The sequence below is a fragment of the Branchiostoma lanceolatum genome, chromosome 10, assembly GCF_035083965.1.
Source record: "Branchiostoma lanceolatum isolate klBraLanc5 chromosome 10, klBraLanc5.hap2, whole genome shotgun sequence".
Classification (NCBI taxonomy): domain Eukaryota; kingdom Metazoa; phylum Chordata; class Leptocardii; order Amphioxiformes; family Branchiostomatidae; genus Branchiostoma; species Branchiostoma lanceolatum.
This window is the reverse complement of record NC_089731.1, coordinates 12,455,197-12,469,434: the sequence shown is the minus strand read 5'-3', so window position 1 is coordinate 12,469,434 and position 14,238 is coordinate 12,455,197. Positions and strand designations below refer to the sequence as shown.

Below are 14,238 nucleotides of genomic sequence, written 5' to 3'. Positions count from 1 at the left end.
GTACATAGCATGGAGTTGTTGCAGAACATAAACTTTGTCCTTGACCAGAAACCACAGGATAATAGCAAGTCATATAGTGCACTCTAAAACTAGTGTAGGACATTGGTGGTGCTTAGATATTGTCGGTTGTGTTGTGATCCTGTAGTAATACAAAAACATGCTGGGCACAAAAGTTGTGAATTGAACTGCTTAATGCAGGCTTGTCCCATTATACTGTTGATATTGAGGTCTGTCGAGAATGATTTGAAACACAACGGTTTATGAAGTACCTGAGGTACATAGTAAATGTATGCTACACATATAAGAGAAACTGCTGGGAGCATAAGGATGAGCAAGAACAAGAATTTGATATACATTTGTAGTTTATTGACCTTAAAGTGATGATGAAAATCTGGGCAAAGGGAACTGAATCAAGTTTGGCACTGTGAGCAATGAATGGTTTGATGGTCATGTAGAGGTTGTGTGCTTTTTTTATAAAGATCCATGCAGCCGAAGTATGATTTATTCCCTCTCTGTGGAGTAGCACATTGCATGGAAGACACTGCTAGAGTGTAAATCATTACTGGTACTTCTTGTATGATCCGTGTTACATACATACAACTGTGATGCATTTTATTTTATTGTATTTCAAACAGCTCTGACTCCCTATCACAAAAAAATCAAACTTTTCAAATAAGAGAAAACTAGAGTTTCCACAGGGGAACTGCATCTTGGTCTACAACAGGTGTCAATTCCAATTCATGTACTAGTATTTACATTGGCATTACTTATCATTATCATTATTATGATTGCCATGGCAAGAAATAAAGCACAAAATTATATGCATAGACATGTAGATGCAAGTACGAGATACATATGTACATGCAAACAAAAGGCCATAGATACATTTCTAAAACATACGCAAAGTTAAAAATGTTACACATAATTGTAACTTTAAATTACGTTGAATTTACTTCCATTCATTTATACTTTACTTTCAGTACACTGACTTCTCTCTGTCTCTTTACTTGTCTTGGCTACCTCAGCCTCTTCTTGCATAGATCCTGCAGGATCTTGAGAATGAAATTATGTTTCACTTTAAACACCTTAGATCTGCTTTCTACTCCAGACAGTGTCTGATATGGTGAGGAGGGCTTGGTTAAGCCACTTGAGTGACCTTCAGTCCCTTTGTGAAACAGTTTAGGTGTGCTTGTCTTTCGTTGATCATGTCTGTGTAAGTATCGTTCTTGATGTTGACCATAAGGATGGATGTTGCGATGTTGTTTCAGTATATCAACACCCTTATTACTGAGGAAATTGTAACTGAAGTCAACATGCATTAGCCTATCCATGTTATTCATGAGATGCTCGAATGCATGAATTGTAGGTTGTCCCAAAACTCCAGCGAGAGACCTGCAGAATTCGATAATCCAAAGGATCCGGAAGAGACTACAACCAGACACGCACGACACCAACTCTACTGACGGAAATGACCATTCGAAACGAACGGGCACGGACCATGTAGTACTCACTCTATCATGCGTTTTGTACCGTGTGTGTGTTATGATGCATGTTGATATATTCATTAGGACTTTAATCATGCAATCTGTATCTTTGTCATATTTTTCTGACCCTTACCTCTTCCCTCATGACCTCAATAAAAAGCAGCCTGTATGCCGATTTGAGCTTATCATCAATAAACAAAGGTTCAAACAAAAATACTAAATGGGCTCGCTCCCTGAGAGCGCCATCAAAACTTGTACCAGTAAAGCCGCAACCTGGAAGACAACAAACGTTTTTGTTTTTCAAGAAAGTTGGCGGCGCAGCTGGATATAGGTATGCGTGCTATGGTAGTCGCGATTTGTTACAATGTTAGCTGGTGTTGTGTAAGGATGATTTGTGTACTTCTGTAGTGCCATCCGCCATGTTAATAAATAAACAATGTCCACAATGATAAGAGTGCACGTGCTAGATTTAACGCTCGTTAACTAGGTTATGGGTCCAAAGGGTACTCGGGTGAAGAACAACCTGCTGACATATTTTTTTTCCGCATCCAGTTAAGCGTCATTTAGTCATGGCCGTAACAACGTACTCTCAGCTTTTGGTCTTCGCAGCCCTTGTTTTCGTTGGGCACACCGCTCTACTGACGAAACCGACCGGTCCGATCGTTCAAACGCAGTATGGAGCCGTGCGGGGCATGTTCGTGGAGGAAGGGACCATCTTCCTCGGTCTCCCGTTCGGGGTCCCTCCGGTAGGCGAGCTCCGCTGGAAGCCTCCTCGGGCGCACAACACGTCCTGGGCGCCCGCAGTCCGCGACGGTACCGTGCCGGGCCCGGCGTGCCGACAACCAGGGTGTGGACTGAACGATACCGACTGGCAGTACGGTTGTAACCGAGACAAATTTAGAACGCAGAGTGAAGACTGTCTGTATCTGAACGTTTTCGTGCCCAGATCCGTTCTAAACTCTACAACTGTGAGGCTACCTGTGATGTGCTGGTTTCATGGCGGAAATTATAGGTTTGGAACTGGCTCTTCTATGTTGTATGATGGGCGGATTTTGGCCAACAAAACCAACACCGTCGTCGTAACGACCAACTACAGACTCGGGGCTTTCGGCTATCTTGTTACCGGTGAGGGGGAAGACGACGCCAGGGGAAACTATGGGATCTTAGATCAGATCGAGGCACTAAAGTGGGTCCAACAGAACATCGCTGACTTTGGCGGAGACAAGGACAAAGTAACGATTTTCGGACAGAGCGCCGGGTCGGATTCGGTTGCAGTTCTCCTGACATCCAATAGGGCTGCAAACTTGTTCCACCAGGGCATCATGCTGAGCGTGCCGTTCACCATCGCTCACAAGACTCAGTTTGAAGCCATTCGTCTCGGCAATGACGTAACCAAGCTCGCGAACTGTTCTGCCGGGGACATGAAGTGCCTTCGCTTTACCCCAGCTGATGATATTCTTCGCGCGTCAGAAAGCGTGGGCACTTACATAGCTGACCCCTTTCGGCTCCTGGAAATATTTCTGCAGTGGGGCCCAACAGTAGATGGTGACGTCTTGTCGAGACAAACTGTAGATAGTTTTGCAAAGGGGCAGTTTCAGAGAAAACCGTTCATTGTAGGAACTGCAGGGGAGGAAGGTGTTCTGTTCATTTATGGGGCCTTTGGTAAGCCCATGTCTAAAGTTGTCTTAGATGCGGTTGCTTTGGCCTTCCTCCGTGGAAAAGGACCGGCAGCTCTTCGTGAGTACAATCCGCTTCAAGCATCAGACTATCGCCCGTTATTGTCTCGCGCCGTGACAGACTGGGTTTTTGCATGTGCAACCCGAAATATTATCCGAAACGCAGTCGCAAGTGGTGAAAACGACGTCTGGCTGTACGTCTTTGATCATGTCTGGTCCTTCAAGAGCGTCTGGCACGATCAGAGCTTCTGTAATGGCCACGTCTGTCATGGTGAAGACGTCCCGTTCGTGTTTCAAACACCTCTACTGGTAAACTTGAGCTTCACGGCTGACGAACAAGTCATGTCTGACACCATGGCGTACCACTATGGTAACTTCGCACATACAGGGGACCCTAACAAACCTAGCCGGTATGTCCACACCACAGGCAATGTCCTTAAATCTCCCCTGAACTGGCCCAGGTACAACGAAGGTAACCAGTTCCCCAACATGAACTTCACCACTCCGCAGAACGTTATGGTTCATGACTACAACAAAGAAAAGTGTGACTTCTGGGATAAGGAAGATATCTACTTGGGAACAGATTAGAAGTACGAAATCGGGGAACAAGGTTTTCATTGATCAATATATGCATTTTCAATAGTCCTTGAAATACAAAATATGGAAAATGTGTATTTTTATTCAATCAAAATAGTGTAATACGTTAATGTAGTTGATTGTCATTGAAGCAGATTCGACATATTCACTAGTTAAATATTAGTTGAAATATAATTTACATAGTTAACTGAAGGGACCACCCTAAAGAATCATAAATTAATAAATTACAATGGTATGCAGAGTTATTCAAGATTCAAACATGTAACCTATCTGAAGTATAGAAATACAGTAATTTTGTAAGATCCTTTTAGATAGATATTAATTAGATATCGATAATATTGTGATTTCCGTCTGTAAAACATGTTGCAAGCCGATCAAATGATGTCCGCAACTTACGTCTCAGACAGTGCAGAAATACAAAGATGTTCTTTAGGTGATATTGTAACTCAATTGTATGTAAACTAAACACAGTTCAGAACCATACTCTTGTAGTGTTTTGCCCTTGATTAGGGGTCGAATAGGAGTGATGATATTATTGTTACCGTTTTGCCTAATGTCCCCATTTTTTTATGTAACACAATGTAAAAAGTACGCAATTCAGCCTATGGCTGCGAGGTACTTTCCGACATCCGATCAAAATGATCAAATAAAACCATTCATTCATTGATTAGAAATGCTGCCGTATCCTTTCTTCGTATGTTGGTGTGTCCTGTTATTATAGGTGGACAGTTTGAGATAAAATCGGGAAGTTTGGGGTTAACAAAACAATATTCATGAGAAACCAGGTCTCGAAAAATAGTCTTGTCCATCGTAGAGATAAAGGATTTCTAAGAAAGTAATTGATGTTTATTTCGAAATCCTGTCCAGAAACAGTGATTTACTGGTTCGACCGCTGTGTCCAAAGAATTAAGCTTTTCATCTGTCAATGTGACCTAATAAACACACACACACACACACACACACACACACACACACACACACACACACACACACACACACACACACACACACACACACATACACACACACGCGCGCGCGTACACACACATTTGCAGATAGAACTTTAAGCTTATTATATGAGTTCAATTTAGGAAATAACTGAAACGATGAGGGAAGATCTTTTGGAAGAAATAGAACAAGCTTAAGATAGGCAAGAAAACATTAATTTCTTGGTGACGGTGGATTGACTGACTAGGATTGAACATAAGAGAACTCAAAACTCGTCTGAATGTTCTTGTCAATAAGATTTTGTTTGCGTTGTCGGTAGGATGATCTACTTTGAACCCTTTTATATTCTCTAATTAATCAGTAACAGAAGACACATGGAAACTGGGTAAGACTCAAAAATTCAGTCAAAGTACCACCCCTCACCTAGAGCTCTATTGATAAGCAGGGCGTACACATTACATAAAAGTACAAACTCCATGCGCAAATGACCTGTTTCCTTAAAAGAGACATTTCCACATTTCGTGGAATAGCCCAGCACTTCTTGAATGTGTTATCTAGCAATTTTGGCTGTATTTTTACAACAAAATTGACTTCACCTCGGTTTATAAATCAATAAAATTGAGCACGGTATTGAAGAAATACGAATGTAAATCAAAATACACTCAAATGGCATATAACACATTTAAGTAATCTTGAGTTATTCTGCGAAATGTGAAGCTGTCCCTTGTAAGGGAAAGGGACATACTATGTGCATCAGGTTTGTGCTTCATAGCTTGTGTACGCCCTGCTTCAATCACTTAGACACATCTTTTGAGTCTGACCTAGTTTCCCTCAGTTGGACTCTATCCCCTTACATGTATCTGTATGTTCTATGTACATATATGTGGTTTCTTATTTGGTCACCTGGTGAGGTGAAAAGTTTAAATCAGTGGACACAACGGTCAAACTGTTAATCATTGTTTCTAGGCAGGATTTTGAAATAAGCATCAAATAGTTTTATTCTACTATCCCCCCAAGGGCTACGTTTGTACATTTGCCTTTTATTCAGCATTTCATCTAGTTGCCATTGATCAATTCTATCCGTTTGTTACGTTAGTTTGACGCTCGATCCCAAGTGAGCGAGGACCGACAATGCATTGTCTGTCGGTCCTCGCTCATTCTTGGGATCGAGCGTCAAACTAACGTGCAGTGATGCATTAATGAGAGTTATTCAAAATTTATTGAATCTTTATCAGCTCTGATCAGTAGCATGAGCAGTAGCACTCGACTCGGATCAGGGTAACGTTTTAAGCTTGTATGTGTTTTGACAGAAACAAATAAAGGCTCCAATTCATTTACTTGATGCAAGAACTGGGGGGTACAACTACATGTTCATAAATATTTGTACCATCGATTCTTACCTACAGCATCTGTTGCAATTATTTCCATTACATACATGTATCTGTACACAGCGGTACACATGTGTCTTGGGAGACATTTAGGATATACGCATCTAGTTCCTTCTTCAGCCTCGCGGTAGTTATTTTGCATAGGAAAGGTTGGACATTTTCCTAATGTGCACAGGAAAAACGGAAACGAAGTCGGACACTGGTACTTGGACTCTAGAGCATTTTGTTATCGGAATCTCTTGTAAGGACTGACTTGTCGACGTCTATAATTTTTGCTGAAACGTCATCAACGCTAAAGGTATATTACCTGTACATTTATACATATATGTACATTCAACGTACTTTCTGTGCTGTCAGACCAACATATAGCTTGGAGTGTTGAAATGTCTCCATGGCTTGAGAAGTCCTTCTCAATTGTACATGTGTATGTCTGAAAGACTCTTTTATATAGTTGATAGTAAAACCAATGTAGAAGGCTATCATCAGGAGCAAATACAGTATTCTTCTACTCAAGTTTGGAACTAGGCTGAAATTGACTGCTTCGTGGTTCTGCTGCACCCTACTGCCTCTGTTCCTGTAAAAAAATCATGTAATTAGTGCTGAACACAAATGCATGCCAACATAGAATGGTCATACACTTTCAATTAAGAGCTCATTGCACTTACAAAAGAATAACTATCGCGACAATAACTGTTCTCTGAGTGACGACATGAGAAATTTTATAAAAAAAGATTTCATGATATTCAGCCACAACTATATTAGACACTTTAGCATAATATAATTGATGTCAGAATTTGTAAGTATGTGTAAATGTAGATGCATATGTAAACAATTTTAATCTTTTTAATTTTATAATCTTGTACATGTAAACAATTTTTATCTTTTATCCAAACATGTCACATCTTGGTATATGTAAACAAGCTGGTATATGTTAGGCCGCGACCAGGTTGTTGTTTTTCTGAGGATTGATTCTACTACTACTACTATTACTACTACTACTAACTACTCGCTTACCTTTCGATTCTGATTGAGAGTCAATTCTGGCCTTTTGGTTCGTCATTCTCCGCTGCTTCTATCAAGGAAAGGAATACTAGGTTAGCTGAAACATAAACACACGACGTTCAAAATATAATCTACATAGTTGGAGCAGAATACAATTATCAATCTTGTATGTAGAATCTGAATCTGCGAGGGGGCTATTGAATGCTTGCCTTCATACACAGGAGCTCTTACCAGCAGGGAACTTGTTTTTCAGACCATCCACGACGTTCTGTAGCTCTGCGTCGGACAAAGCCTCCATGAGTACCTCTACAGTAGCATTCTCTCCTCTTCTTCGCAGCCATTCTTCCAACATGTCCATACAGCGAGACTTGTCGTCAGGGTTTCTGTTTGCAATGTTTGCGATTCCCGGATCGTCCAGGTCCAAAAAGAAGGCGAGGTCCTTCCAACGTGAGCTCACTTCCTCCTTGACGAAGAAAAAGTACTTCCGGACACCTATATATCAACCACGGTACATAAAAACCTGTCAAAGACGTATAGTTATCTCCATGAAAAAAGGCTTTTTCATGGAGATACTGTTTTGCTTGCGTTTGGTGTTTGTGTGTATGTATGTGTCACCGGACGCTTAAAGTCACAATAACTGTAGGACCTGTACATGGATTGTAATGATATTTGGTATGTGGGTGCGTGTTAGGTGGAGGAAGGACAAGGTCGATTTTGGGCTTCCTGGCATGTGTGACTGGAACTGCAATGGCGTATTTGTTAAAATTTTAAATGTAGAAGAACTGAAGAGTGGATGGACAGATCGTCATGTTCTTTGGTACACAGGTAGGTTAGACCAAGTTGTACACACTTAAGTGCAAACTATGCAAAATGAGACCGAATTTGCATAAGTAAGGAGGTAAATCGTTTGCATGTGTGTCGTCGGATGCTTAAAGTCAGCATAACTGTGGAAAGTGTAGATGGATTGTAATGATATTTGGTATGTGGGTATGCGCTGGGAGGAGAATGGTCAAGGTCGATTTTGGGCCCCCTGGTGTGTGTCCCTGGAACTGCAATGGCTTATTTGTAAAAATGTTCTAAAGGGGTTTAACTGAAGAGAGGAACAACAGATTTTCATGTTATTTGGTACGCAGGTAGGTTGGACGGAGATGTACACACTGAAGTGCAAATCATGCGAAGTTATTGTGTTTGCGTGCGTGTGCGCGTGTGTGTATGTTTTTGTCACCGTGTATGTATGTATGTGTCACCGGACGCTTAAAATCAGCATAACTGAAGAACGTGTGGATGGATTGAAATGATATTTGGTATGTGGGTAGGTGCTGGGAGTAGAAAGGTCAAGGTCAATTTTGGGCCCCCTGGTATGTGTCACTGGAACTGCAATGGCGTGTTTGTAAATATTTTCAAAGGAGAATAACTGAAGAAAGGAGTGACAGATTTTCATGTTATTTACTTGGCAGGTAGCTTAGAGAGGGTTGTATACAATGAAGTGCAAATTATGCAAATTGAACTTAATTTGCCTAAGTAATGGGGAAATCTATATTTGCAGTTTTGGCCATTGTAGCACTACTAACAGCTGTTGATAGCGAAAGTGGGTCACTGTGGAACCTGAGCCCCCAACATCTGGCCGGGGGTCATACCATTGAGCGATATAGAATGGGGGGAACAGGTTTGATAAAAGAAAAAGTTTCATGGAGATTTTGGGTCCTAGGACTCTTGTTCTTTCATTCCAGCAAGAGTATTATGTTAGAGAGATGTGCAATTATTGATGCAATACCTTTGGAAACTCTCTATGCAACATTCGTTCTAAACAATGTTGGTATGTATGACGAGGTCTTCGTTATCGCTGCAATCTTGTGCTACTCAAAAAAAGCACTTTGTAAAATCATTTTAAGCATGATTATCATGCCAGTGTAAAGTAAGACGTAGGCATCAAAAGCACTAAAACAACCAGGACAAATGTTCCTGTGAGGTCCCGCTCGCTGGGCTTTTCTTTCTTGACCTATTGAACCAAATATCAACTCACATGTGATGAAGTTGTAGTAACAACTAACGAGTGGTTTTGCTTGGATTGAAATGCAGTAGGGCGCGTATCCCCAATCTACAATACCATTTGTATCATTCGGCTTCGTGAGTGTTTTTGCGGTATGATTTTCCTGCAGTCACAATATTTTGATGATATCTGTTGCTTTAAATTGCAGGTAGGCATGCAGGTAATTGATTGTGATGAAAACATTTTTCACCATGTCATAATTAGCCAGGTGTGATTTTAGTGGTCAAAGTTTTTTAAAGCATACATGTACTTTCAATGTCAGAGCATGGTTTTACAGAAAAGGAAACCACAATTGCAAATATCCATGGTAACAAGCAAAAAATATCTATCGTAACAGCAACAAAGGCGGTAGACATTTACCTTCTCTTCTTTGGCTCACGCTGTCACTGGGAGGTGTAAGCTGCCCCACAACAGTTCCGGAAGGAGTTGGCGCACCAGCCATCGGTTCTATCCGTTCAATTCGAGCTTCCCCCGATTGAAGAAATAAACAACATGTAGTGAACAAAGTGTGATGATAGGTTGCTAGTCCATTGGGAAAAGAGAATGGTCATATATGAGGTAAGATCGCGTCACTATTGCAACAAAGCCAGGCATACAAAGTCAGCAGACCAGACCGTAACAAATACATTTATACATTTTCTTCTTATAAAGTTACTCGGCGTAATAAGAGGAAGGTGTAAAACAAAAACGGTAACTTAAAAGAAATAGTCGTCGGGAGGTAGCGGAGGCTTGTTAACGGGAACAAAAATGGCTTAAGATGGACATGGAATGATCGGTACCTGGCCCATCCGGCTCACGAAGAGGACTGTGAGGTGGCTCAGCTGTAGTCAGGGCTCCCTCGGTGAAGGTAAAGTTCAGGGAGCATACTTTCTTTACTCTTGCTCCGAGGAACCTGCTCACAGATATCACCGCCTGGCCAGTCAGAAGCGTCTCGTGTTCTTCTGGCTCGACAATTAGATCCATGGCTTGTCCTTCATCTGTATTGCAAGTTGTTCTGTTTATCTGATGACGCGAATCCGAACATTCCTTCACCAAAGAAACAGGCTTTATTTCGATTTTTAGTGTTTCTGCATCGAATAGATTGAATTCTGAGGTCCTGACCAAGCCAAACCTTCGGTATGTCTCAGGTGTTGGAGTGTTGACATTGTATCCCTCTCTGCAAACAATTGTCAGGGGCTGTCTCTTACCAGATACCATTCCAAGGTATGGGGTAAAGCTGCATGGAAATGATTTACTGTTTAAGCAGTCAATTAGCAGTTTGCTGATTGAAGGCAAGGCCAAAGAACTTGCGACGGCGACCAGGATGTAATTGCTAAAATGCTGCAGTTTAAAGGACACTTGGAAGGAGAACCTCGTCATGGAACAAGCCGTTGACAAGTCCAACCACTTTCCTTCAGACCCAGAGGACATTTCTTGCCCAAATAGCAAGAAAATGTTGTCTTGAGGGACGTCTGTGCAAGAAACTTTCACGTCTACGTCTACCGAGTGTTCAAAATTAAGATTGTCAGGTTTGCATTCAATTACACGAAAAAATTCCAAAATGTCATCGAGTCCGGACCTTTGTATCTTCGATAAGTAGATCGACGACTGCTGCAATGTTACACTGACGTCTTTCACTGATTGAAGACTGTTGGGCTTTATAGATAGCGCGATGTCTTCTCTGACAATATTTCCTCCTTCCGGTCCAATAGATTGTCTTGAAGGGTGATCTAAGATTCTCTCTGTCATTCCTTCAGTCTTTTCTCTCAAGAGTCTCTTAAAGAATTGCAGCAGCTCTTCTCCAACATATTCTCTAACCCAGTGTAATTGATTTGCCTCTATCCCCAGTGCTTTACAGACTTCTACATCTCGTTGTTGCTCTTTAATGACTGGCTGATCGAGAGAGACTTGTGCACCACGCCTTTGCTCTTTACTGATTGGTTGTTCGAGCGAGACTTGTGCATCACGCCCTTGCTCTTTACTGATTGGCCGATCGAGCGAGACTTGTGCATCTCGCCCATGCTCTTTACTGATTGGCTGTTCGAGAGAGACTTGTGCATCTCGCCCTTGCTCTTTACTGATTGGTCGATCGAGAGAGACTTGTGCATCACGCCCATGCTCTTTACTGATTGGCTGTTCGAGGATGACTTGTGCATCTCGTCCTTGCTCTTTACTGATTGGCCGATCGAGAGAGACTTGTGCATCTCGCCCTTGCTCTTTACTGATTGGCCGATCTAGCGAGACTTGTGCATCTCGCCCATGCTCTTTACTGATTGGCTGTTCGAGGATGACTTGTGCATCTCGCCCATGCTCTTTACTGATTGGCCGATCGAGAGAGATTTGCGCATCACGCCCATGCTCTTTACTGATTGGCCGATCGAGAGAGACTTGTGCATCACGCCCTTGCTCTTTACTGATTGGCTGTTCGAGAGAGACTCGTGCATCACGCCCATGCTCTTTACTGATTGGCTGTTCGAGAGAGACTTGTGCATCTCGTCCATGCTCTTTACTGATTGGCTGTTCGAGAGAGACTTGTGCATCTCGTCCTTGCTCTTTACTGATTGGCCGATCGAGCGAGACTTGTGCATCACACCCTTGCTCTTTAGTGATTGGCTGTTCGAGAGAGACTCGTGCATCACGCCCTTGCTCTTTACTGATTGGATGTTCCAGAGAGACTTGTGCATCCCGCTTTTGCCATTTAACGATTGCAATTGGCTGTTCAAGAGAGAATTGTGTTCCACTCATTTGCCCTTTACTGATTGGCTGTTCGAGAGAGACTCGTGCATCACGCCCTTGCTCTTTACTGGTTGACTGTTCGAGCAAGACTTGTGCATCTCGCTTTCCACTCGTTTGCCCTTTACTGATTGGCTGTTCGATTGATGCCCATGATGGACCGGCATCGCTAGATGGTAGAGAGGACCTCGGGTAATGAGTCGTTGGCATCTGCACTTTCAGAATGGATATGGTCTGTCTGTACAAATTATCTAATATTTCCTCTGTCTTTTTTGTAATGAAGTCTTCTGATAGCAAACCTTCTGCTTCCTTAAGCAAATCTAGCTGCTTTTCCAACGCGTTCTTGAGAAGATCTAAATGCCTTGCTTTTTCATACTCTAGCCACTGTTCGTCACCGGCACCTACACCACGGTCTTGGTCTGTACAGGTATCTTCACCTGACAGGACATCAGAACTTGTAGAGGGAGATGGCTCCAGGTATAGAAGCGTTTGAATCGCTGTGAAAGACATAGACAGGCAAATTAAGTTCAAAGAACTTCTTGAAGAGTTTTAGACACTTACTATGCCGTGAACAAAACAAAATTCAATCAACTACTCAAGAGAACTAAAAGGTCTAAATAAGCATGTAAGATGAATCGATGAACAGTATACCAGTAGCTATAATATTTATAGGAATCTATTTCCCGTACCTGAAACATATTAATATAGTATGGGACGAACTTTGTATGAAAGTGAGAAGAAACCATGCATCAATTCAATACTTTGGTAATCATAGGTGTATTGTACATATAACTACAGCCAAACGACCTTCAATGTGATGTTGCAGTGTGGTGCATTCTAAAGTGTTTTCTGTTTCAAATAGATCTAAATGAGGCTACAAACCTTCAGGATGAGGTGTGCTACTTGTCGATGTAGAAAGTCGCTGGACGACTTCCGCAGCGATGCCTGTCAGCTCGTCATCAACATCGTCTCTCTGTACACGTTTTGCACTCATCTGTTTCAGTGTGGGGGAGTACTTCCCCACTAACTCACTAAACGCCTTGAAGTTGTCCTCGTTAGCATCGACCCAAATAGGGAATATACATTTGTTGTTTTTCAGACATGTTTCAAGCTCCAGTTTAGGCCAGTAGGATTTGTTTAGGAATTCTGTACTGACGACTACGACAACAAGTTCCAAACTTTCACTCGATAAGGTCGAAATTATTCTGTCCCGAATGACTTCACCGGGCTTGGTGGAAACGTCGTCGAAAAATATGTCCTTTTCGGCCAAACCCTGTTGCTGCAGCTTGGTGACCAATGGGCGGACAAATGGTTATTTGTCTTCACCTGCATGGATGATGAAAACCCGTGGCTCTGGGAAGAGGATACACAAGTATGTGTCACTTATATTTGAGCTACTAGCAGCAAATATCAAATCTAAAGTGAAGGAAGGGACTTGCCCAACCGGGACGGGGGGCGATACAGACTACCGACGAACTTTGACCCAGTACTGACGTCATACGTGCAAAATCACGTGTCTACAGCACTTGCGTCAGATAGCTGATGAAGACCGAAGACTTTTACTTGCTTTTGAACTCTAATAGAACAAATCGAAACAATCAGGCATGTCGGTTTATGATATATGACATAGATGAGAACATCCCTATGGCCATTCGTTGTTAAAGTCGAAATGTAAATTCATATGATAAGTCCAGCCTGAACAGAACGTCACATGGATGTATACATATACGTACCTCCGGGGGGTCCACGACTGCCTTCGTCGTTCAAGATCCGTGCTAAATGCGGATAACGGTCCTTCAGGGCATCCCGAAACACGGAGAAAGCATTTGGTCCTTTGGTTGGAAGGATGTCTAGCACGGCTTTAGCTTGGTCTTCGAGTGTTTGCTGATTCTCAATCTCGTCAAGGTTCTCACGATTCAGGATTCCACTGTCTAGAAGGCGTCGCCGAATATTCCTAAACCTCAGGTCACTTGTTATCTCTAATCGATTGGCGCGAAGCAGGGCCCGGTGCCTTTCCTCCATCATTCAATGTCTTTTCAAATGTCTATAACTCATGAATATTTTGCACTCTACTTTGTTGATAGTGGAAGAACTAGTTTGCTAAAACTTTTGTCGTTAAAACTATACACGTACATGCTTCTGAAGAAGAACATGCGCACCGTGACAGGCGATCCCATTTCATTATCGTCACTCGATCGGACAGCCACACTGGATAAACAAACATAAGCATCAGGGTTAGTTTTTGTTACTCCCCTGTTTGCTTTCCATCGTCTATTTAGCCGCATCTCCCTACACTCTTTCTTCGTTCCATTATTGTGTCAGTCACATTTTTAGCTGACAGACAATACATGCAACACTAGCACTAGACCGTCGTAGACGGA

The 14,238-nt window shown here is 42.2% G+C and overlaps 2 protein-coding genes across 2 annotated transcripts; one reads left to right on the top strand and one right to left on the bottom strand.

Annotated features, from left to right (window-relative positions):
• The first annotated feature begins 2,053 nt into the window (after positions 1 to 2,053).
• LOC136442963 (crystal protein-like) lies at positions 2,054 to 3,748 on the top strand. The gene has a single exon (XM_066440006.1). It carries the CDS (start codon positions 2,054 to 2,056, stop codon positions 3,746 to 3,748), a length of 1,695 nt encoding a protein of 564 aa, XP_066296103.1.
• Positions 3,749 to 6,593: 2,845 nt separating this feature from the next.
• LOC136443621 (THO complex subunit 1-like) lies at positions 6,594 to 11,052 on the bottom strand. The gene is made up of 4 exons (XM_066440937.1): positions 9,506 to 11,052; positions 7,327 to 7,587; positions 7,108 to 7,165; positions 6,594 to 6,667 (listed from the first exon to the last, which is right to left on the bottom strand). The coding sequence occupies exons 1-3, from the start codon at positions 9,585 to 9,587 to the stop codon at positions 7,128 to 7,130; spliced, it is 381 nt and encodes a 126-aa protein (XP_066297034.1). The 5' UTR covers positions 9,588 to 11,052; the 3' UTR covers positions 6,594 to 6,667; positions 7,108 to 7,127.
• Positions 11,053 to 14,238: the final 3,186 nt, after the last annotated feature.

What these genes read in the sequence shown, in the direction of transcription:
- LOC136442963 (XM_066440006.1), top strand. Translation starts at nt 2,054, where the DNA reads ATGGCCGTAACAACGTACTCTCAGCTTTTGGTCTTCGCAGCCCTTGTT.
- LOC136443621 (XM_066440937.1), bottom strand. Translation starts at nt 9,587, where the DNA reads ATGGCTGGTGCGCCAACTCCTTCCGGAACTGTTGTGGGGCAGCTTACA. An exon ending in CGTGAGCCAAAGAAGAGAAG is followed by an intron (nt 7,588 to 9,505) that starts GTAAATGTCTAC and finishes GTTGATATATAG; the next exon opens with GTGTCCGGAAGTACTTTTTC. An exon ending in GAAAAACAAGTTCCCTGCTG is followed by an intron (nt 7,166 to 7,326) that starts GTAAGAGCTCCT and finishes TTTCCTTGATAG; the next exon opens with AAGCAGCGGAGAATGACGAA.